The sequence below is a fragment of the Python bivittatus genome, unplaced genomic scaffold (assembly GCF_059951505.1).
Source record: "Python bivittatus isolate LINGU-HERP-01145 unplaced genomic scaffold, Pbiv_v1 ctg000660_np1212, whole genome shotgun sequence".
In the NCBI taxonomy this organism is placed as follows: domain Eukaryota; kingdom Metazoa; phylum Chordata; class Lepidosauria; order Squamata; family Pythonidae; genus Python; species Python bivittatus.
In genome coordinates this window covers 279,701-303,304 of record NW_028277092.1, presented here as the reverse complement: position 1 = coordinate 303,304, position 23,604 = coordinate 279,701, and the positions used below count along the sequence as shown (strand labels likewise).

Below are 23,604 nucleotides of genomic sequence, written 5' to 3'. Positions count from 1 at the left end.
GCCGCGCTAAGGGTTGTACGAAACCAGGATGTACTTTTATGAACCCATAGAAACCAGACGTGGGATTGATCAGTGGTGTTTTATTGCCTCCTTTCTCCGTACAGTATCGCTGCCTCCAATCTGGGGGCCTCCCAGTTGCCTGCCCTCCAATTCCCAGAATTCTCAGCAGTGGCCATGCTTGGGAATTTGGGGAATTGAAATCCACACGTGTGCACATCACTGAGGTTTGGGATCGTGGGAGCACAGGGCTGCATTGGTGATTCTACAACTCTGTGCCAAATCCGGGAGGATCAGCCATGCAGCACGGTCCCCCAAAAGGGGAGACTTGAACCACAGGCGCCCTGGCCCTGATCCGCCCCTCTAGGCCAGCTGGTCTTCTATGATGCCACTGGTCGGATGGCGCAGGAGGAGAGCCATGTTAGTCTACGGGAGCCACCAGACCCCTTCTGATTTTTTTGCCTGTAGTCAGAGAACAGAGGAGGAGTCCAGGCTCCTGAAGCAGGAGACAGGCCTGCAAATGGGCTGGTGGGGTGCAGCCCCTGCGCTTGGGCTGCGTAGGATGAAGACAACTGCTGTTGGTGTGAGGCTTACAGGGGAACCCTGCCCAGGTTTGCCCTCGCTGCATGACCTGCTTCACAGGGTTGTTGTGGGAAACGTAAGGCAATCCCGTACTGCAGATTAGGCTTCTGCGAAGCTGGCAAAGCTTCATTTCCGGCTTTGCCAGAGCCTTGAAACCTGCCTGTGAAAGCCAAAGGTCCGCCAGGCGCGGGGCAAAGCTTGGCTGCATCCCCGGCTTCTGGGGGCTCGGTCAGAACGGGGCGCCGGTTGCCCTTTTCGCCTTCTCTGCCCAGGTGACGGGAGATGCCGGAGCGCTCCTGTGGTGGGAAGAAATCCAGGAGGGGGTCTGCAGGGCCAACCAAGACGGCGAAGCTGCACTCCAAAGTAAGGCCCAGGCTGGGGGCTGCTCTGGGGTCCTTTCCGGAAGCAAAGGGGCCGCCGGGTCGCCCGGACTCGAGCAGCTTTTGGGGCTGGGGGATGAAGATGGCTTGGAAGATGTTCGGCCCTCCCAGGACCCACGGCTTCCCGTCCCAGCTGCAGCCCCTTCTGTATCTTCCCACAGTGGCCCTGGGCGTCGCCGCCATTAACCAGGCCATCAGGGAAGGGAACGCGGCCCAAACCGTCCGAGTCCTGCGCAATCCGCACGTGGGTCTCTGTGGCGTGGTGGTGGAGTGTGCCGCGGCTTACCAGGCGCAGCTCTGTGCCGTGGCGGCTGCACGAAAGCCTGCAGGTAAACGAGGGAGGGTCTGCTCCCGCAGCCAGAATTCAGGAGGGAGGCCCCACTCTTTAAACGCTGTAAGCCTTTCGGCCTGATCTTCGTCTTTAACGTCGGCCTCCTGCGCAGGGGACTCAAAAGCGCCCTGGGTGCGGCACCGACTGAAAGATGGCACGGAGTACTACTTCAGCCTGCGGTCCTTTGAGGGCTCGTGGGAGCAGCCCAAGCCCCTCGCCCTCCGCACGGCCCACCTCAGCCGGGAGGAGATCCAGGTGGGTGTGACAGAAAGCAGCTGCGCGAGAGCGGATCCCGCTGCTGAACGCGTGGGCGACGAAGCCCGTCCGGCTAAGCCACGTGGCACTGAATCAGGGTCGGGGGAGGGTTGAAGGGGAGACAAGCCGCGAAGGGCAGAGAAGAGGGCTTGAAAGTGGCAGCCCCTTCCTGGCGCAGCCTCGTTCACAGAGTCCCAGTCTTGGCCCGGCCTCCCCCCTTAGGGCATCATTGCAGCAGGGGGCACGTGGGGTCCCCCGGAGGCCGGTGCAAGCAGCCCAGGGTGCGCAGGGAACCCTCCCAAAGCGAACCATTCCACCTGAGCCGTCCCAACGGACCTTTCGTGGGTCTCCGCTGCAGGCGGCCATAGCCCGAGTGACCTCCGCCCATGACCGGGAGCGCCTGTGGGGATCCAACGTCCGGCTTGTCATCCGGCTGCAGGCCCGCATGAGGGGCTTTCTCGTCCGTCGCAAGTGGGCGGCGCGGCGACGGTTCCTGTCCCAGCAGGTGCCGGCAGCTGTTAAAATCCAGGTAGGCTGCAGCTGTGGGGAAGGCCCCCGATGGAACTCCCCTTCCCCAACCTGGTGCCCTTACGCTGACCTCCTTTCTCGGTCCCTCTCTGGCCCTGCGGGTGGGCCACCAACCCCGTGGAGGAGCAGCAACTCAAGAGTAGCTCCGCCAGAAGCTCCTCCGCGCTCTGCCCGGTGCTGGTGGCAGCAGCTGGACCAGGCAGGTTGGCGTTAACTGCTCCCTCTGTCCTGCTGGCGGGCCTGCTCCCCGATTGCCAGGGAGGCATCCTGCCCCCAGAGAGGCCGTAGCCCAGCGTCCTGTTCCCTTCCTGGGGTGGAACCTGGGAAAGCTCTTGCCGGAGACCAAGGGGGGCAGCTGTGGAGAGGCGGCTTCGGGAGGGGGCATCTGCTGCTGCTTTAGAGGAAGACCCCCCCCCCGCCAGTCTGTGGTCCCATGTGAACAAGGCTTGGAAAGCCAGCGGAAGGAGAGAGGGCTCTGCTCGATGGGCCAAGGGGAGGACGAGGCGGCCGTGGAGGGGCCCCAGAGATCGGAGGGTCACCCCGGTCCCTCGCCCTCTGCCCCCAGGCCTCCTGGCGCGGATACCTGCAACGCAGACGCTACCTGGAGAGGCTGCGCCACTTGCGGAGGAACACGGCTGCTGTGATCAAAGTGAGCCTCCCGGGTCAACTGCTGGGCGGGCGGGTAGGCGGGCGGCTGGCTGGGGGGCTTCTCTGATTACGGTGCCAGTGGCAGGGAGTGATTTTGCCCTCCCTCTGCTCTCCCTGCTGCGCCAGATTCAGTCCTGGGTACGGATGTGGCGTGCCCGAAAACGGTACCTGGAACGCTTGCGCTACTTCAGGGAGAACGTGAGTGTTGCCGCCCCGAAGGCTACGAGGTGCCCGGTTGGGTGGCCGTGCTGCCCGCCGTGTCCTCTCCCCAGGAGAGACCACCCAGATGCCTCCAGCGAGCCCTTCTGCAGGCACCTCGACTCTCAGGTTGCTCCTGAACGTGGAGGCTCCACTCTTAATGCCACATCCCTAATAAACGTGTCGGGAAGACCTTAAAATGACAACCACAATAAGCACTCTTCTGCCATCACCCACCTTCCCCAACCTGTGCCCTCCAGATGTGCAGGAATGCAATTCCCAGAATTCATAGCGAAGGCATCGGGGGAAAGGGAACAGGCCGGGGTGGGGTGGGGCGGGGCTCAGCTCGCCATCCATCCCCCGTGGTTCTCCTCTCTGCGGGTGACTCCGTGGCCTCTCGGAGGTCTTCAGAGCGGCTGGAAACCGCCGTGACCGTCTTCGTTCCCTGCTCCTGGGCTGATCGTTCTCGAAGGCTAGTGAATTCTGGGAGTTCACTCTCAACACATCTGGACAGCTGTCTTATCAGAAAGCCCTTTCTTTAGAACTTCCTTGAAAAGTCACTAAATAACGCAGCCAGGTTCACATCAAACTAAATTCGGGGAACAGCTTAACGGGCCCCTTTTTTGCTCCTGTGAGCTGGCGAAGATGCCACGGCTTGGCTGAAAACTGGCAGTCTCTTGGCAGGTTGCAGCTGTGGTTAAGATCCAGGCCTTCGTGCGAGCCAATAAGGCAAGAGAAGATTACAGGATGTTGGGTGAGTGTCCGGATTCCTTGCCTGGGGGTGCGGGGTGCGCATGCTCCATTTAGGCTCCTCCTCTGCAAAACCTGTGGGAATTATTGCCCCCATTTCAAGGTGCTCGTGTGGTGCCAATGAAACGCCCGATCTGCAGGTCCCAGCTTTGCTTCTAGCTGTAGCCTGGATGGTCCTGGCAGAGCTCCTGAGGCGCAGCATGACTGTGGGGCCGCTCAGAGCCCCCCGCTGCGCTGAATGGAGGGGGAAGGTTCCCGTGGGCTCCCGATTTGCAGTGTGGCTGCAGCCCGGGTGACAGGTTGGTTCTGTGCTCCCTTCGCCACCAGTGCACAGCAGGAGCCCCCCCATCAGCATCGTCCGGCGCTTTGCCCATCTGCTGGAACAGAGTCAGCGCGACTACGAGGAGGAGCTGGAGCTGCTGGCTCTCCAGGAGAACGTGGTGAGGGGAATCCGCTCCAACCAGCAGCTGGAGAGCGACCTCAACCTGATGGACATCAAAATCGGATTACTGGTCAAGAACAGGATCACTCTCCAGGTCAGAGGGGGATGGAGCAGACCCTGCACACAGAGAAGGATTCCGGCTTGGGGCGTGGCTCCGACGGAGAGCCTGGGCGTTGTCAGAGCCGATGGGCCCTTCTGGGTTCGAGCACTCGCATAAACTGCAGGGGCAGGAATGCAGGCGCCTCGGCTTGCTTGGTTGAGAAACTGCACGCCTGGGGGAAGTTGCTTCCTTCCCATATAAACTGGAACCCAGCAATGGCCACTGGGTAACTCTGGCACCATAGGAACTAACCAGAAGAGGCAGGGCTTCAGCCTCCAAAGGGGGAGGACAGCACCACTTAACCCACATCCTAGACCTTTTCCACCCAAAGGCAAAAGTGGCCCTTACTTTGCCGTGGAGCAAACGAGCTGCCTGGCCAGCTGGTCACCCACCCTGCTGCAGACTGGGTCACAGAGAGATGGGTCTCTTTGCAAGCATCATCTCTCCTGCGGCTGGCCGGCTGCCTCTTCCAAGGGGGGCTGCTTCTCCCCTTGCTTCCCTTGCCATGTGCGTGCCTGACTGAATGGAGCCTTGTGTGATTGCTCTGCTGCCCCTCAACAAGGTGATGGCGCTTCCCTTCTGCTGCCCACCCCCCCAGTGGGGCCCTGCAGCCCCCCTTTCGAGGTAGCCTGTTGCCCCTCTCATTGATCCACTTGCAGCCTCAGGCAGAGGCTGTCTTGGCTGGAGAAGAGAGATTGAGGGGGGTGTTGCTCTGGCTGTTGGGTCATTCTTCTGCTTCTCCTCTGGGGCAGGAGGTGGCATCGCACTGCAGGAAGCTGACCAAGAAGAACAAGGAGGAACTTTCCAGTATGATGGACTGGAGCAAGGAGAACGGGCTGAAGGCTCTCAGCAAGGAGAAGCGGAAGGCCCTGGAGGCCTATCAGCACCTCTTCTACCACCTGCAGGTTGGGGGCATCTTCCGAGCCTGGACCTTTTGTCTCAGACTAACACACCTTATTAAACAGCAGCAGCTCTGGTGAGCTACAGCTCACTTCATCAGATCCGTTATGTCTGACAAGATGCTACCAGGCCTCTCATCTGGGGCTACCGCAGACTAACACAGTGCAATGTCTAGTTTATGATGCGTGCACGACCAGTGATACGACTGGGACCACTTGGTTGTTATGTGTGCAGCATCTTTTTTTTAAACAGATATTTAATAGCACAACCATGAAGAAAAAAGGAATAAATTTATATATTGTGTAAAATTGAACAAGAATTCTCAAAATAACATTAGATCAAAGAGACAATCTTGAAATATTTCATCTTTGTTTTAAGGTTTAGGGATTAAGGTTTGCAATACAGGTAGTCCTCGACTTACGACCCCAATTGGGACTGGAACTTCCATCGCTAAGCGATGAGGTTGTTAAGTGAGTCGTGCCCAATTTTAGGACCTTTTTTGCCACAGTCGTTAAGCGAATCTGGCTTCCCCCATTGATTTTGCTTGTTAGAAGCCTCCTGGGAAGGTCACAAATGGCAATCATGTGTCTCTGGGACACTGTAACCATCATAAATACATGCTGGTTGCCAAATGCCCAAATTTTGATCATATGACTGCAGGGACGCTGCAACAGTCATAAGTGTGAGGACTGGCTGTAAGTCACTTTTTCAGCACAGTCGTAACTTCAAATGGTTGTTAAACGAATGGTCATAAGTCGAGGCCTATCTGTATATGCAAATTATTGTCTCTCCACTGATTAAATTAGAACTGAGCTTGGATTAATCCAGTACCACCACCACCCCAAAGTTTCTAATCCCCCAGGCTGTAAAGAGGGGCACCATTTTGAATATTTCTGAAGTCAGGAAGCTTGATTTTCAAAAAACAGGCTGGAGCATAGTAGCAATCCTTCAACTGCCATGAGAGAGTTGCTGAATTGCTCCCAGAAAAGTCTTGCAGAACCCAGCATTCTGTTTTGATTTTAACTCGCTGCTCAGGAACTAGTATTGATTTACTATGTCTCACATAATCTTTATGGGGCCCACAGATGGTGATGCATGACTCAAGCTTCATTGGGATGTTTATTTAAAAAAAATACAGTTGTGAATATTAAGGGATAATTTGAACATTTTTAGTAGGAACCCTTTCGTTAGAAGCACATTTTCCCCTGTATATTTTTTTAGACAGAAAATAATTGGTACACAAAATGTAGGAAGTACAGAGCGTCTACATGGTTACTGAAGAAAAAAGAGTTTTCATCCGTTTGGCTGGTTCCAACAGGAACAGGAAACGGCACAGGGATAGGGCTACCCTATACGTAGTGCAAAAGTCCAGATGGCAGCAAAAGGCTACAGAAAGTGCCACGGTTCATTCATGGATTCTTGTACTACAGTCTCACAGTCCCTCTGTGTGCAGGGAGTGTAAAACTGCGCCCCCCCCAACAGTTCCAGCAGTGAGCAGTGGGGAGTGTTGTGGTTTCTGTCCCGGGAATCTGGTGGTCTGCTGGGGCTTGTGCGCCTGATCTTCTGGGTAACGTCAGCATAGGAGTTGTTAACAGTTAGTAGTTACCCTTTGCATGGGACGGGGGGATGTGGCCCCCCGTCCAAGAAAGGCATTGGCGTCTAGGTAACCCTCTCCTGCTGTTCTTTCTCCTTCCAGACTCGCCCGGTGTATCTGGCCAGGCTGATCATGCAGATGCCTCCAAACAAGTCCACCAAGTTCATGGAGTCGGTGGTCTTCAGCCTCTACAGCTATGCCTCCAGCGCCAGAGACGCCTACCTCTTGCTCCAGCTCTTCCGGTGCGCCCTGCAGGAGGAGATTGCGTGAGTCCCAGTTCTCCTTCCCGCGGCCGCTCAGCTCGCCCTCCTCGGAAAGCCTCTGCTTCTCCCCTGGGAGGTCGGCCAGGCTCTCCCTGGCTCTGCAGATCTTAGCGGACGTGAACCCCAGTTTAGGGCACTGAGGCCAAACCAGCGGAAGACGTTTTATGGAATCTGCAGTCCCAAAGCGCTCTCTTTATGGAGAAGGCAAATGTTAGCAGACCAGCAAGCAATTTGTCATGTTGGTTTACACATATTACGTCACCTTTTCCTGCAGACCTTATTAGGACAGACGATGGTTGTTTCGGAAGAGGAACAACCATGTCCTTTATGGTACAGTTTGGACAAAGAGAGTTTGCTTTGGACTCTTGTATGCTCTGTGCTCCTTATCACTTACTCCCTTTCCTGCCCGTATTTTGATTTATGCAACTTATCTGCTATTGTGAGGGCTTCTAGCTTATTCTATCGTGGAGCTAAACGTGCTTTTGGTTATGCCTGCTGAGGTTTACTGAGTGCAGGGTCCAGCACTGAGTGAGCCAGGCTACCGTATGAGATCCAGAAAGCCATTTGGCGTCATGGAAGGCTTCTTAGGGTAACTCTCCGGCTCAGCGCTGTTAACACGAGACGGTCCTAGAAGCCTGGAGTCTGTGCTCAGAGGGCAGCCGCTCTGCACGAGTTGCGGTTTTCCCCCAAAGCTTTACCTGTGTCCATTCGCGATTCCCAAGAAAGAGGAGTGGAAACCAGCATGATCAGCACAAGCTTTATTGAAGGTTTACGTACAGGAGTAAACATGCAGTGCTCCCTGTTACGGACAGCGGGCCGTGTGCTATGTTCTGTTATGGAGTGTCCATGTCAAGGGGCTGGTTTATAAAGTTTTATAACCGTCGTGCTGAGCCTGGTCAAAACGAGCTGTGTGAGAAACAAGCTTATCAGCCTGTGAAATGCCTTTCCTGTGAACTGAACGCAAGAACTCAGTGTCTCTGCGCCTGGCATTGCCCCACATGCGTCTCGCTGTTTCTTATACTGAAGTTCGTGCAGCGGTTAAACATGGCGCTAGCTTGGTTCAGGTATATGGTTGCCTTTGAATTGCCAGCCTGGGAGGAGGAATTGTTACTCTCGCGACTCGATTGACTGCAGGGGGTCCATAGAGTTGAAAGGGCCACTTAGCCCACAGACACCTACCCGCTGCACACGGCGCCATTTGCTTTGGAGTTGCTGGAAAGATGCAAAGAGGCTTCCTGCTGTGTGTCTGCGCGGGCCTAGCAAGAAGGAATATTGGCCAGGGAGGGGTCGGTCTGAGCCTACCCCAACTCTTTCCCTGTTTCTCAGGCGCAACGCGTGCTTTTGCGCGTTGTTGTAACCGTCTATGCACAGTTTCTCCAAGGTCATCCCTGCGGCTCCTTACCCGCGCTGAGTCCAAACAGAGCTTCTGAAATAAAATGAAGCTGGCAACCGAGCGGCCCTCTCCTCCCAGATCTGAGGGGCTGCTCGGTGCCTTGGCTGCGCCCAGGACATTGCCTCTGTCCCCCTTCCAGGTCAAAAGTGACTCAGCTCCGGGAGATCCTCACGGGGAACCCAACCGTGATCCGCATGGTGGTGAGCTTTTATCGCAACGCTCGTGGGCAGAACGCCTTGCGCCAGATCCTGGGAGAGCCGGTGCAAGAGGTCCTGCAGAACAGAAACCTGAGCATCCGCATGAGTCCTGTGGAGATCTACAGGGGCTGGATCAACGAAATGGAGTCGCAGAGTGGGCAGAAGAGGTGGGTGGGCGTGACTGACCTTTCCCCCCTCTGCTTGGTGCTGGACCGCGAATCCCAGAGGGCGATCTCATGGCTTCCAGCTTGGAGAGCCGCAGTCCCAACGCATGTACCGGGGGGCTGGCGGGGCAGGACCCCTCGCAGAAAGTATGAGCGAGATCGGATTTTATGTCCTTTGTCATAAAACACAAAGAAGCTGGAGCAGGGTTGAGGGTGCTTCGGTCTCCCTTCCTGGGGTCTCGGGGAAGGGCCCAGGCTGGTCTCGACAGGAAGAAGGTGGCCAGAGAGGAAAGGCGGGGGGGACTTGCAAGGAACCGGGGGAACAAACGTGGCCATTGGAGGCACCCCACAGCTCTCCTTCTGGGCGGAGGCAAAATAACACTGACCCTCAAGCGTGGGAGGTTGGGGAGGCAGAAATGGAAAACGTGACTAAACTCTGCTCTCCATTCAGTCGGATCTGTTTTTCCATTTCCCAGCAATCTTCCGTACAATGTCACCCCCGAACAAGCCCTCGGTCACCCTGAGGTCCAGAGGCGGCTGGACACCTCCCTCGGCCATCTCCTCGTGCTGGCAGACAAGTTTCTCTCGGCCATCCTCTCTTCGGTGGACAAAATCCCGTATGGATTTAGTGCTACGTCTCTTTTGCTGCGCCGCCTTGTGTGACCGTTCTTAAGCAGGCGTCGCGCCAATGAGAAATAAAATCATTGATGTTAGGGAGTGGCCGCGATCTGGCGAGGTTTCGGGCATTAACGCTGAACTCACGCTGCAGCTTGAGGCCCGACCGCTGAGCTCTTGTGGGGTTTCAGGACGAGGTGCCCGGAGGGCGGGCAGGCACAAAAACCGGCCAAGCTTTTAGGCTCCACGCCGCAGACGCCCCTGCTTCGGGCCAAGCGCCCTCTGGGTTAAACAACGATAGGACCCCTTGTTGCTTTGCAGGACGTTCTGTCGCAGTATAAAATCCATACCCCGGAAGGTACTCGCCCAACACGGTGATAAACTTTCCTGAGACATACTAGTTGTTTGCTTACATCTCTGTCCTTCCTCCAGAGAGCGAAAGACAACTTGGAACGTACCTTTGCAACAACCCTGTGAGATGGACTGAGCCGGAGAAAGGGGAGATTAGGCAAAATCATGGCTAGATGGGGCCCCACCTGGGCCCTGTCCGCCCACCCGCCCCATCGTTCCCCTTCCTCCTCAGCATCCCTCTGGGTAGGCAGGGCGGCTTTCCCACCCGTCAAATTAAAGGTTGCCAAAGCCGCGTTTTGGCTGAAGTGCTCCAGGCCGGAGAGGGGGCACAGGTGGGCTACGCCTTGCCCTGCCAGTGCGCTTTCCCCAGCCTGCAGCTCTGGGTGCCGCCACCATTTCTTCCTGGGACCCACGGGAACCGAGTCTTGGCGGCTCAAAGCCTGCTCTCTTTCCAGGTATGGGATGCGCTACATGGCCAAAGTCCTGAAGACAACCTTGACTGAGAAGTTTCCAGATGCCTCCAAGGAAGAGGTCTACAAGGTCTGGGGCCCGGAGGGTGGGCCGGGGAGGGAGGGCAGAACTGGCGTCTGACCCTCCCTCCGCGTAAGGTTATTCTGGGTCCTCAGTTTCTCAGACAGCATTAGAACATGTACATCGCATGGCGATGAGCTGCAGGGCAGGGAGGCACAGCTTAACTAAATGAAGCGAAAAGCACGGGTAAAGGTGGCGACTATGAATGTCGCAGCAGGTGATAGTACCCACTGATTTGGTTGACCTTGAAAACTAACCTTAACTTGGTTAGTCCTTGGGTGGGAAACCACCAGGAAGTCCCCAGAGGACAAGAAAAGCGTGTCTGTGGAGTTGCAGGGAGTTGTCTTCAACTCGAGGGAAACTTTATTTTATTACGTCCCCTGTAGCAAATGGCCAGCCCCCCCCCCCCCCCCAGCAGCGCCAATATTTTGCGTCAGTGTTCTCAATGCTCCTGGGCCCCAAGGGCAGACGGCGGGTGGGCCGGCAGAAGACTCGCTGGGGTGGGCGGCGCGCTCCCTCTCCGCTGCTGCTGCGTCCAGAAGTGGCGGGGCTGCCCACGCGCCAGCTTTGCTCCTGGAAGTGAGACCTGCTCCTCCCGCCTCAGGTGGTGGGGACTCTGCTCTATTATCGCTTCATGAACCCGGCAGTGGTGGCCCCGGACGGCTTTGACGTTGTGGATCTCTCCGCTGGAGCGCCCCTGCACCCTGACCAGCGGCGCAATTTGGCCTCTGTGGCCAAGATCCTGCAGCACGCGGCTGCCAACCAGCTTTTTGAGGGAGAAAACCGCCACTTGAACGTGGTGAATCAGTACCTGGAGGAAACGCATCAGAAATTCAGGTTGGTCAGGAGACGGAACGCCATCTCATCCGCCTGTTATCCGTCTTCCCCTTCGCCCTAAAGAAGGAACAAGATGGTCTTCCTCCGTCCTCTGAGAGTGATGGGAGCGCTGCCTGCCCCTTGTCCGGATCTCTTTGCCCCTTTGATGCCTGCGTTGGCATCCCTGACCCCCTAAATGGGGGTCACCCCCAGCACCTGGCTTATGCGGGCAGCATGTAATCCACGCCGGCTCCTCAGCCTCCGACTTGCTTGAGCTTTTGGCCAGAGGAAAACTACGCCCTGAGAGTGCAAAGTCCTTCCATCTGCTCAAACTGGCAGCTCTTCCCGAAGAGTCTGTTGCAGGTGGGCGGCTAATACATTCAGATAAATAAATAAATAAAATAAAATAAAATAAAATAAAATAAAACTTCTGAAGGCGTGATAGTGAGCATTTCTCTCCACCCCAGCGATCTTGGTCCTGGCTGTTTGCGCGGGAGGGGGCCCACCTGCCTCCCTCATCTTCTAATTATTTCTTTTTCCATTCTAGGGCATTTATCAGCGCAGCCTGTTCAGTCCCTGAGCCGGAGGAGAGATTTAACGTGGACGAATATTCCGAGATGGTGGCCATCACCAAGCCAGTGGTCTACATAACCGTTGGGGAGCTGGTGAACACCCACAAGGTGCAGACGTGAAACTGCAGCTCAGCCTGTCGAAAGTCTGCTTTAAGGGGAAGGGGGTAATTCTTTTGCGCACGGGCCGAACCAAAATCTGGCGGGCGTGTTTGTGATTTTGTGTGTTCGTAACCCATGCTTTATGGCTTGACATGCACATCCGGCGATCTGTGTTTGGTTTTAAATAAACCCACTGTTTTTATAGACCTGCCCCAAGAACCCGCTTGCCCCCAAGTTGCCCCCTTGGCTGTGCCTCTTGGTTTGGAGTAACTCTGGATTTGCTGTTTGGCAGTTTGGGGCTCTCTGTTATCTTATTTCTGTTTATCCCTTTGCTGATTCGTAATTTTGGGACTGTATTCTGATTGTTCGAATTTTCTTTGTTCCGCACGCAATTTGGATAGGCAGGTGGCGTAAAATGACGAATAGTGAATGTCCTCATCCTCTGCTTGTTCCCCTTTTCCTCTGCCGGCGACACAGTTGCTCCTGGAGCACCAGCGCGCCCTGGCTCCCGATCCCCAGGATGTTCTGCACAAGCTTCTGCAAGACCTTGGAGAGGTGCCAACCGTCCCCTCGTTAATCGGTAAGCAGAGGGCCCTGCCCAGGTGGACACGGTCCTCCCAATAACGCAGGACTCTTATTACGTGGAACGGCTCTCTGTCCCTGCCAGAAATAGGACGACTCTGGCAGCACCTTTTCCGATGTACACATTTTATAAAAGGCTGCAGCTCGCAAAAGCATATGGTTTTAATTAAATCTGCAAGTTGGAAAAGGTGCTGCCAGACTCTTCCTGATTTGGGGCTGCCGTAGACTAGCACGTCTCTCCTCCTACAGCGTCTCAGTGCCTGCACTTGTAAGCACACACCGGGGTTTTCAAGGAGAGCAGTGGCGTGACCGTTGGCTGTATTTGGCCCCAACTGCCGCTTTTGGGGGCTTTCAGCAAGAAACCCCTGCTGTGCTTGTTTGAGACCCTGCCCTTTAGGTAGGATGCATCCCAGCCCTGCAGGGCCACGAATTTGCTGGCTGCTCCGCCGTTCAACTGGTAGTGCCACTGAGTTCCATCCTCCTGGCAGGGCCACCACCCAACTTCATGATGTCAACCCCGATACACGTTTGAAGATGGCAGCTACAGGGGCCAAGAGCCATCCTCTTGCTGCAGCTGGCAAGGGGGTTGCCATCAGCCCGCAGGATGGCACTAGGGTGGCAGGAGCCGCCTCCTGGCCTGGGGTGACAGCCTGCAACAAAAGTCATTCTGTGGTTTTAGTGCCCCATTTTGACTTGGGGCAAAGGAGTGGAGCAGCTCCCCCTTCTCTCAGCGCCTCCCCAGCCCTGATCTGTAGCGCGTGGAGCGCCTCTTTCTCCTGACTGCTTTTTGGCAGCTATTCACTTTTAAGAACGCAGGTGGCTGCGAGGGCGTTCCATGGCACGTCAGTCTGCGAGCGTGACACTAATATGCTCATTTAGCAGAGGATGTTTACCTGTAACCAAGAGTCCAAACTCTCAGTCCTTGGGAAGCAGGGACATAATCCTCCAAACCTTTTCCAGGAAACATGCTTGTTCTTTGGCCACAGAGCAGGGTTTGTCAACCTTATCAACTTTAAGATGTGTGGACTTCAAGTCCCAGAATTCCCTGGCCAGCATTCTGGGACTTGAAGTCCACACATCTTAAAGTTGATAAGGTTGACAAACCCTGCCACAGAGAATTTGTTTATTTTACTTATTTATTTATCAAATTTATACGCCACCCATCTCCCTATACGAGTGACTCTAGGCAGCTTACGCATAAAAAATGATAAAAACAATAAAATATATTTACAGTATACATAGGGTTAAAAGAGGAAAGCGTCCTATCAAGCCACCAACCACCCCAGTGCTGCAAGCCCCCTTCCAGCAGAATAAAACACAGATGACTACAGCTTTCACTGAGAGCTTGTCCCAAAATTCAGCGATGTGTGCCCAAGCTAACGGCACAATGGCGGAAATTAGCAGGGAGACCCTTGGGATTTCCCGCTGCCTATTATCTCCTGAATGCAAATAGATCAGAAAGGGTTTGGAGTCAGTCAGCTAAACTAATTTTAAACAGATCGTGCAATGCATCTTGCTACCTTCTGTTATCACGAGAACGCCATCCCCCGATATATTGGAGGAATATGGGTGTTTTTCTTTTTGTACATTGTGATAACGAAAAGGGAAAGAAAAGCCACTTTTCAAAGGACGTTGCTACTGCAGAACTGAAGGTTGGATCCTGCGGAGCGCGGCATAGCAACTCCTTGGTTGCCACAAGAGTGGGCAGGCCAGATTTGGGGGCGGGAGGCCAGAGGTGCAGGCTGCCAGCGGTCGGGGGAGGGAGGGGACCTTGGAGCCTGGTGGCTCTTCTCCTCAAAGGGGGACAAGCTGGGGGGAAGAGACGGCCTGCTTCTGAGAGGCGCTGGGCAACGAGACTGCCCAGCCAGCTGGAGCAAAAGCAAGAGCCGTTCCAGCCTCCAGCGGGCATCGGCCGAGCCATTCCTCTCAGGACGCGTTCAGTCCAGCAAACGTCCTCGAGGAGACCCAGGCCAGCGTGACCATTGGAGGCCATGAAGTGGCTGCTGCAGACAACAGGTTGGCCCGTTCGCCAACTTCCCCCGTCTGGTGCCAAAGCAAACTGCTTGAGGCTGCGTAAGGGCTCTGCCAGCCCTGTGCCCGTGCTGGGGGCAGCTTTAAAGAGGTAAGCCATGCTGTTCGTCCGCATGGCCCTTGTGCCTCCTGGAAGCTGACAAAGGCTGAAGGAGAAGAAATTCGTTTGGGATGCGATCCTTCACCACTGTCCTCTGTCAGGTTCTTATTTTTTCAGCTCCGGGTTAGGGTTAGGGCCCTGGTCACGCCACAGGAGATGAGTTAAACCGTCACGGCAGACATGCGCAGGACACTGGGGCGCTGCTAATTAACTGGGAACGAACCACGCACAGGGCCAGTGGCTGGGCTGTGCGCATTGGACAGCAGGACCCAGAAGACTTAAGCCACCTGCAAATAAATGACTTATTCTGTGCGGCAGCACAAACCCTGTGCCGTCACCTGGCATGATGTTGGAAGAGGAAACATGGTCAGGGTTCACTGACTTCTAGTAGGAGCGCTTTTAAGCAAATGAGCTGTTGACTTCAAAACTGCGCTGCTGTACGCCTTTGGGCGGAACATGCTAAGTGCAGCATTTAAACCGGGTATTGTGAGGGGCGGCGGGTCCTAGATTCCCAACAACCATCCCTGTGCCACTCCGAGGGGGGAATCACGAGCCCCTCCCCTTCCAGCCCCTGGGGTGGTCCTCCTTGCCCGGGCAGGGCCTTTCCCTGAGGCCGGATTGCAGCAGCGGCAGCAGCCCCACGCCTGGCTGCTGACCTTTGCGGAGGACCTCGCCAGGTGCTGTTTCCATCTCCTCCCTCCCTGCCGTTCAGGCTAATACTGCTGGCATCCCACGACTTGGGCTCTCGTGACCCACGCGGGCATCTTCCCCAAAAGTTGGTTGGGCTCCTGGTCTGCTTTCTTCCCTTGCTGCTTTGAACGGGTTGGATTGTGGTCTGTTTGCAGGCCACAGCCTGGGCCAAGGGGCGAACGGTAACTGGGAGCAGGCGTTGTCTCAGCTCTCCAGAATGGAGCTCTCACTCACGCTCAGCGGCAAACGTGACGGGGTGGAAGCTGACGCCGAGGGCGAGGACGATGCCAAAGGCCTGTGGCTAAGGTGGGTGGCTGCGTCCCGACTCGCCCACCCTAAAATCCTGTGAACAGTGGGTGGTGATGAACAGGAGTGCAGAGAGTACCAAAGATAATTTATAACTGGCTCAGTGATACAGGAAGCCTGTGTAAATGGGGAAAGTACAGAATTACACATAGTCCTCGGGTAACGATGGTAAGTGGGATCGGAATTCCGTCGCTAAGTGATGTGGCCGTAAAATGCAACATCACCTGACTGCATCGCTTAGCAAAGGCAACCCTGGCTGAGCTTGTTGACTTTGCTTGTGGGAAGCTGGCAGGGAAGATCACAAATGGTGATCATGTGACCTCAGGAGCACTGGGACAGCCGGAACTTTGAGGACTGGTCGTAAGTCCCCCTTGTGCAATGCCATTGTAACTTCGAATGGTCGCTGAACAAGTGGTCGGTAAGCGAGGACCACCTTGTGTTTTGCTGAACCAGATTTTAACAAATCCATCTTACTGCAGCCAAAGTTGGCTGCCAAGAGAATCCTGCAGAGAGCTTGCAGAGTCTCTGTTCAACTCCTTCACATCGAGTTCATGGACACGCTCTCATGGTGATTTGCTACTGCTGTCTTCCTAATCTCAGGGGGTCTCCCATCCAAGCATTAACCGGGTCTGGTACAGCTCAGCTCTTAGCTAAGCTGGATGTGAAGGGACCCTTGAGGCCGAGAATACTGAGACCAGCCACCCGACGGGTCAGAAGGCAGCGTCTGGTTTTCCCTGTCAGCCCTGAGAGCAGATTCACACCTCACCCTCACCCACACCGTGCCTTACCCCGGCGTTGTGTGCTGAACGGACACGAGCATGCTGGTTGTAAACTGCAGGATGCTGTTTGACTGTGTGAATCTGACTATCAGGGCTTGTTGAGAAAGCCCTTCTTAATCGAGTGGTAGCTCAGTGCAGAATTCCGAAGTGCCCCTTTTTGTTCATAGGGCCCGGAGGGTCCCAGTTTTGCTCATAGGGCCACCAAAAAAATCACTCTTATCGCCCTGTTTACTTGGTGGTAAAGTAAAGTCTGTCCTTAAACAGGATTCATTCTTCCAAGTAAGTCTTTCTAGGATTACAGCCAAGGAACTGCAGGCTCCGTTGCTTTGTCCAGTCCCCCGGACCCTCCTGAAGGCCTTGGGGCTGCTGGGCGAGCCTCGCAGGGCAGCGTCTCTCTCTCTCAGCTGCTGACTTGTATTTCAGCCGGGAGCCGGGCTGGAGCGCCTGCGGGCAGGGGACAGACCGCCTGCTCGCTGCCAACGGTCACCTGGCTCCCCGTGTTTCCTTCCTCCTCCTCTTTGCAGTACCAAGCAGATGCTGGTGGATGTGATCCGGTCACAACCTGGAGACTCCCTGGCTGAGATCCTGCACACGCAGGCGTCGGAGGACGAGGTGGGTTGACCGTTGGCAGCTCGGGAGAGAGCTGCCTGCCCAGAAGGGAGGCGGGGGCCCCTTCCCGGGGGCGTTCCGGCAGAGTCTGGACCGCCGCCTGCCCGGGGCGCTTTAATCCGGATTCCTCCACGCGACGCGCGTGGGTGCTGAGTGGGGACCCACCGGAGAATAGCAGGCTGAAGCTCGCGAGCCACAGAGAACGGGGCAGGGGGCAGACAGAGGTGCTCTGAGCCGTGGGAAGGAGCCCCCCGGTCACAGGAGCGCTGGCCAGATAAAGTTGGGGCGATGGAAGAAGCGCAGACCCCTCTAGAGGCGGAGCAGAACAACATGGCGAGCGACCTCCCTCCTGAGACGCGGCCGGCCCTGGCCGCCTGGGCCCCCAGAAGGGCAGCAGAAACGGGCTTTGGGACTGGGGGGACTGGGCCTCCTCCCCGGAGAGGGACACGAATGCGATTCCCCGGTTGTGCGTTAACGTTCGGATTGTGACTGAATTGGTCTGTCTTGTTCCGGTTTCTCGTCTGTTGTGCCCTGCCCGGAGTTGCAGTGGGGCTGCCGGGCAGGCCTCGGGAGCGGGTTTTGAAGGGCCTTTTCTCCCGGCTGGCGTGGTCTCGGAAAACCATTCCCGCCCTCCAAGATGGAGAAGCGGTTCCCCAGGAAGTGGGGCACCGGCCCCCTCCCCACCACCGCACGAGGGGGCCTTTCCTCCTCCCGCCCTACGGAGCCTCTTGTCCCTTTCCACAGGAGCGGCTCCACCGTCGGCTCGTGCGGAGCAGGGCCCTCTGCGCGCCCCAGAGCCAAGAGGGGGCCTGGCGCTGCCCCCCGCAGTCTGGCAGCGGCTCCCTTTCCCTCGCGGAGAAGAAGAAGAAAATCGTCAGGAGTCTGCAGCGCCTGGAGCCCCTGGGCTGGGGGGACCCGGCCGGCCCGGCCCAGGCCCTCCTCGGCGAGATTGCCAAGGTAACCTGGGCGGCGGAGAGGAGCCCCCGGGTGGCGGGCTGGCAAGGCCCCGTGGGAGGCGCCCCTGGCCTCTTTCACTCTCTGGCCCGCCTTGCGGGGCTGTTGTGCAGCCTGGCCAACGGTCGCCGTCAAATTATGCAGGGGAATTAAATTGCGGGGAAGCTACTGTTAGGCTGGCTGCGGGAGGAGGTTCCTCTCCTGAAGGGCCAGGGAGCCTTCAGCGTCAGCGGGAGAGGCTTTCCGTCTTCTCGCTGGGGGGTTCTGGGAATCGAAGCCCCCCCCCCCCGGTTTTACAGCTGCCGAGGAGGAGGGCCATGCCCCTGTGGGCAGTGGACTCAGGCGCGTGGCCATTGGGCGGGTCTCCTGCTTCCCCGCAGGACATCCGCTCCCGGAGGCAGCACCGGCAGCGCCGCAGGGCACAGCTGGCGAGGCTGCAGCAGGCCTCACGGGGCCTCGGCTCCAAGCGGAGGTTCTTCGAGGAGCAGGCGGACTACTACCAGCAGTACCTCCGGACGTGCCTGGACAACCTGGCCGCTGGAAACAGGTACGGGGCCGCTGCCGGCCGTTGGAGCCAGGAGGGGGAGAGGGCAGCAGCGCTGCTGCCCTCTGCCTCGGGGCTGCCCTGGGCTGGCTGGAAACGGGGGTGGGGAGGGGGTGCCTGCCTCTCCCGGCTGGGGAGCACCACCTTTTGTGGCCGGGAGGAAGCAAGAGGATCGGGCCGCTGTCTTTCCCCCCGAAATAAGCCCCGCGACCTTGAGCCGTCCTGGTAGGGAGGCACTCACCCGCCTCACCCTCCGATGGGGCATCCTTTCCTTGTGGCTCCTCAGGCGGGGCAACCAGAAGGGCACTGCAGATGCTGCCCCCCAGAAAGGCTCCCCCGAGCAGAGTTCCCCTCCCGGTACCTTTTATGGACGGGTGGCAATGCCCGTGCTGTGCCCTGCGTCCACCCTGGGGAGGCTGGCAGAGACGGCCCAGAGTTCAGTGGGGCTTGGGCATCCACCATGCCCGGGCCCCGGCAGAAGGGAGGCCAAATGGGGTGGCACCCGCACCCTCACGTATCCAGGCTACCCCCTTTTCCTTCCTTCAGGCCCAACAAGAAACAGGCGGTGCTGCATTACACGGCGGCCCGCCTGTTTGAAAAGGGCGTCCTGCTGGAGATCGAAGACCTCCCGTCAAACCAGTAAGTCCGGATCTCCCCCGTCTCTTCTGCTCACTCCTGCCGCCCCTCATCCCTCCCGGGGGAGCCAGGCAAAGGGCGACGACGGCAGAGCTCTCCCGTTTCCCACGGGACGTGAAACGTGGCCATGGTGCTGCGCACGGGCGCTGCGCACGGGCTCTGCCTGCCGTTTGGTCCCTGGAAGGCCTGGGAGGTTGGAGCACGGCTGACCACCAAGGCAGGCAATGCTGAGCAAAGATGACCCCCGGGGCCCTCTTGGGAGGGTCACTGGAGATCGCCTAGTCCACCCCCTTCCGTTCAGCACAGGAGCCTGCTAGGACTGTTTTCCACGTCCAAACCTGGACGCCCTTGGACTCTTTCCTTGGGGCGGCAGATGGGGACGGTCATCAGAGACAGGGCAGAAAGCGTGGGATCTAGGCTTGGTGTCCTAAGCATGAGGTCCAACCTTTATTTTTTTTCCATGCTGTGGAGAAGCAGAAAGTAAATCTCATTCTTGCAGGGTCCTTACCTCCAATTCCACTTTCTCAGTTTCATGGCTTTAATTCCTGCCCCCCACCCCCATTTCTTTCAGACTTAGAAATGTCATTTTTGAAATTATTCCTTCCCGGGAGGCTGGCAAGTTCCAAGTCAAGGCGAAGTTTATGGGGATCGATATGGAAAACTTCCAGCTTCATTACCAGGTAAGGAGACAGCTGATGGGGGTTCCCTCCATACAATTTGTTTATTTTTATTTAATTATTCACTGGCTTTCCAATGGTAGTAGACCCTGAGTGAGGTATACACCCATTACTGGGTTAGCAACGGTTCGTATACAGTCATTCTCCTGTAGCTTTTCAAAAAGAGAAGGGTGGGAGCCAACTAACTGCCAGAGAATGGTACTTCCGGAGATGGGGGCCACAGCCGAGGACACCCCCTAAGGGAAGGGGTCTGAGGAGAACCTCGTCTCCCTGATCTTACCAGATGGGCAGAAAGCCCTGGGCATAGGCGGTCCTGAAGGTACCCAGATGCAAAGCCGTGAAGGTTTTAGAGCTGACAGAAGCGCGTTGAATTTCACCCAGAGACAAGCCAGTAGGAAGGGCAGTTGGAGCAGTGGGGTTTTAGGGGTCAACCAACGATCTGCAGCCTTCTGGAGCAACTGAAGGGCTTTCGAGGGCAGCCCCCGTGGGGCGCATTGAGCCAGATAGCCCGGATGAGAGATTTAGAGCCAAGGCAGAAGATGGAGCTGTGCAAAGGCGCTTCTAGCCACAGAAGGGAAAATGGAATTTCTCTGGAACCGGAAGGCTCGGGACTAGAGCCGCTCCATCAGTGGGACTGAGCCTCAGCTAACTCCTCCCCGCCAGATCCCGATAGCCTCCAGGGATCAGGGCAGGTCCTACGTCTCCTGTGCAGCTGAGAAGCAGGCCTGAGTAACGGCAGCGCAGCGAGGATCGGTGACTCCATGCCAACAGAGCACGTCACCTGGCAGGTCCGCAGCAGTGTTACATGGGAGAGAAAGAGGAGGAAGGCTGCTGGGGCACGGCACCTTCCGCCCCAGCCCTTCCGGGTGGTCCAGAAAGGCATTGCGGGGGATCAGAGGATCAGGCAGAGCCGGGAGGGTGGCCCTTCCCTAAGAGGGATCAACTTGGACCGAGCCCAGCCCGAAAAGGGTTCGGCTCCTCTGTTTCCTCCAGCACCGCCTGCAGGTGCAGAATCCGTACGTGAGCATTTGCAGCCTAAAATTAGGTACAAGGCAGAGAAAGCTGAGATAGAGAAAAAGGTGGATGCCACGTGGTCAGAAACTGGAGGAAGTTTAGTTACCGCAATGTCTCACGACAAGACCCGGCCACCTTTTGTGGGAACTGAAGGCGCTCAGCAAGCTGGGATGTGTGAGAAGGGATTTGCTGGAAGGACCTGAGTCGCCTCCTGCGAGTGCCAGCGGAGGGAGGCGGGTGGGCAGCGGGCAAGGGGGCATGCTGTCGGGGGAGTCATCTCTCAGCCTCCTCCCTGGGGCAGGAATCCTCTGGGCGTGTCTCAGTGGGAGCGAAGGCCGACTTGCAGACGCCGAAGCCCTCTTGGGCTGTAGCTGCTTCTGCCATTTCGAGGCTTAACTGGTTTACTGAACTGACATGGTTAATTCTGGATTTGCACAATACACTGAACCATACACAATCCAAACAGGTCACACAACATGCTAAGTTACCAAACAACTAGCCAAGGTTAAAACCAACCAACCAACCAACCAAGCTTAGCACTGCTCAATCTTTCCCTGCTCTGGTCAGCCCAAGTTTAGGTAACCCCCCCACTTTCTGTTTGGAAATGTCGGTTGAAAGCTGGGAGGAAAACTCTGAACGTGGATGTGACCTTTCTCTCCCTTCAGGACCTCCTCCAACTCCAGTATGAAGGCGTTGCCATCATGAAAATGTTTGACAAAGCCAGAATCAACGTCAACCTTCTAATCTTCCTTCTGAACAAGAAGTTTTTCAAGAAGTAATGGGGGAGGGGGGTGCTTTGGGCCATGGCTGTGGAATATTGGGGGCCGTGTGGGAAAGATGCCAAAGAGATAGTGGGGCTTGCTTTACTGCAGATCTGCTTCAGAGAAACCCAGAACCACCCACTCGGGGGGACCCTGTGGGCATCTGGGCCGGACCCCTCGCTGGCAGATCTTTGCATGGCAGAACGCTTCCTTGTGCAATGAGCATTTCTTGCATGTAGAATGCTGGCACAGTATATCAAGGGTAGGCTAGTTTTCTAGGTGCAAAGCACTTCCTCTGCAATCCAGCCCACCCCTGCAACGGTCAGTTCAGCCTAGATGTCCGCTCTCCAGTTCCTAAAGCTCAGTGCCCAGGGAAGAGCTGCTAAATGTCCTGGGAAGCAAAACGCCCGCCTCTCTCAGTTGCTAGAGTTGGAGGAGGCAGACGGTGTCCACCCAGGCGAGCCTTCCTCCTGCTTTCATCCATCCTCTGGACCCCACAGCCTCGGTCGGTGGCCCTGGCGTTTTGGAGTGGCTGTTTGTTTTCCAAGAAATGGGGCAGCTGGCAGGAGTCCGGCTGGGGGTCTCATGCTGCTCGCGCTATAGAGAGGAGGGACGGAGGGAGGGTGTGTGCATGAGAGAAAGAGGCATTTTAAAACTTGTCACTCACAATCCTGAGAGTTTGCACAGAATCAACTTTCCTCAGAATGGTGAGTTTTACAAATTCAGATAGTTTGAAACAGAAGCTGCCAAGTTGTCCAAGGGCTCAATTATTTTTATACCAGCACTTGGGAGGCTGCTGAAAGCTGAGAATTTAGAATTCTTCCCTGATAATTTAAGTTTTCAATCAAAAGAATATGATAATTAAGTATCAAGTTTGCACAGAATGTTAACGTTCTCAGGCATTTTATTAAAATCTGCAATAAATTCCATTATTCAATTTTTTAATACCGTAAATGTTGTCTACTAGATAATTGCTATGGGTGTAACTGTGAAGGACTTCTGCTTTATGTTTTGTACACCAGGTTTTCAAATACTCAAAAATTATGTCATCGTCCACACAATTCACTATTAAAATGTAGAATTAGACCCTAATCACCGAAAACTGAAAAAGCCTAATTGAAGAAATCCTATCTAGCCATTGGATAAGGAGAATGTGTGGGGTTGGTTGGAGAAAGAGAGAAATGAACCTCAACCGTCTGAAAATGTGAAAAGATGCTCTGAACGCATCCAGCGAACATCCTGCCCCACATCCAAAATATATGTAGATATTCCTGTTACTGAGAGGCACTGGCTATTTTTAATACGGTTTCTGTTAAAAATTATCCAATAGATTCAGGAAAGAGGAGGTGACGGGTAAGGAGGCAAATTATGCCATTTCTTCCCCTGCATCTCTCTCAGTTTCCGAGCAATATCTGGCTAGTTGCTGGCGAAAGGCAAATGACTGGGGGGGCGGCTTTGGGGGCCAGACTCAGTGGCTTTTCTCTGCTGTTTTTAAGGTTTGGGCTGAGTTAGCTGGAGTAATAGGCTCCAAATTCCTCCTTCGATGCTTGCTCTCTTCCTGGGAAAAGTAACAGCATTTCAATGACTCATTCAGAGATAGAGATATTTGAACGAAGTCATTTCTCCAAATAGTCCCAAGAAATGAATAGAAAAGCAGCCTGTCTCAGCCTGGGAAGGCTGGGAAAAAAGGGTGCCAGGAGGAGGTCTCCCCATTAGGTGGCATCGTCTTCCCGGGAAGCCGGCCAAGCGGGCGAGGCGGTGCTGCCTTGCAGGGCGGAGGCGGAGGGAGAAGAACGGGCATCTCAGCCGGGCAGCTGCCCCTGTTCAAACTTGGGAGCTGCAGCCAGGCTGGCAGGGAGTGGCGTGGCCTTGGGTCAGCAGGCAGGCGCCCTCCAAGACCCCTTCCTGACCTGCTCGTGGGCCAGAGCCGCCTTTGTGGCTGGAGGGATACCTCATGCGAGGGGGGCAGAGGCTCCTTCTCCCGCAGGCATGGGTACTTCGGCTTCTCCTGCTGAAAGGGGTTGGTTGCCCCATGTGGGGAGGAAAGAGAGGTAATGGGGGGACCCCACCTGCCTCCCTGCCTGCTTTTGGCTCTGGCCCATCCACACTGGCCCACGTGGCATCCAGAAAAGCTGGCTGTGACGCCCAGGAAGTGGCACTGGGATGTGGGTTGCTTGGCAGGAGGATGCTCTTGAGCTCTGTGCGCCCATCGGCC

General features: G+C 56.0%; 1 protein-coding gene across 2 annotated transcripts in view; it reads left to right on the top strand.

Moving 5' to 3' along the window:
* Positions 1-22,421, top strand: part of IQGAP3 (IQ motif containing GTPase activating protein 3) — a 41,403-nt gene extending 18,982 nt beyond the window's left edge. For both annotated transcript variants that reach the window (XM_088151173.1, XM_007441254.3), the window contains 23 exons: positions 852-942; positions 1,121-1,288; positions 1,403-1,545; positions 1,904-2,074; positions 2,639-2,722; positions 2,848-2,919; positions 3,604-3,673; positions 3,997-4,205; positions 4,964-5,116; positions 6,808-6,971; positions 8,501-8,725; positions 9,199-9,339; positions 10,144-10,228; positions 10,824-11,056; positions 11,583-11,715; positions 12,184-12,286; positions 15,265-15,415; positions 16,719-16,806; positions 17,548-17,760; positions 18,138-18,304; positions 18,848-18,940; positions 19,509-19,617; positions 21,294-22,421. In XM_088151173.1, the coding sequence (XP_088007299.1) occupies positions 852-942; positions 1,121-1,288; positions 1,403-1,545; positions 1,904-2,074; positions 2,639-2,722; positions 2,848-2,919; positions 3,604-3,673; positions 3,997-4,205; positions 4,964-5,116; positions 6,808-6,971; positions 8,501-8,725; positions 9,199-9,339; positions 10,144-10,228; positions 10,824-11,056; positions 11,583-11,715; positions 12,184-12,286; positions 15,265-15,415; positions 16,719-16,806; positions 17,548-17,760; positions 18,138-18,304; positions 18,848-18,940; positions 19,509-19,617; positions 21,294-21,407 (3,180 nt within the window). In that variant the 3' untranslated portion in view covers positions 21,408-22,421. The remainder of the gene's footprint in view (positions 1-851; positions 943-1,120; positions 1,289-1,402; positions 1,546-1,903; positions 2,075-2,638; positions 2,723-2,847; positions 2,920-3,603; positions 3,674-3,996; positions 4,206-4,963; positions 5,117-6,807; positions 6,972-8,500; positions 8,726-9,198; positions 9,340-10,143; positions 10,229-10,823; positions 11,057-11,582; positions 11,716-12,183; positions 12,287-15,264; positions 15,416-16,718; positions 16,807-17,547; positions 17,761-18,137; positions 18,305-18,847; positions 18,941-19,508; positions 19,618-21,293) is intronic.
* Positions 22,422-23,604: the final 1,183 nt, after the last annotated feature.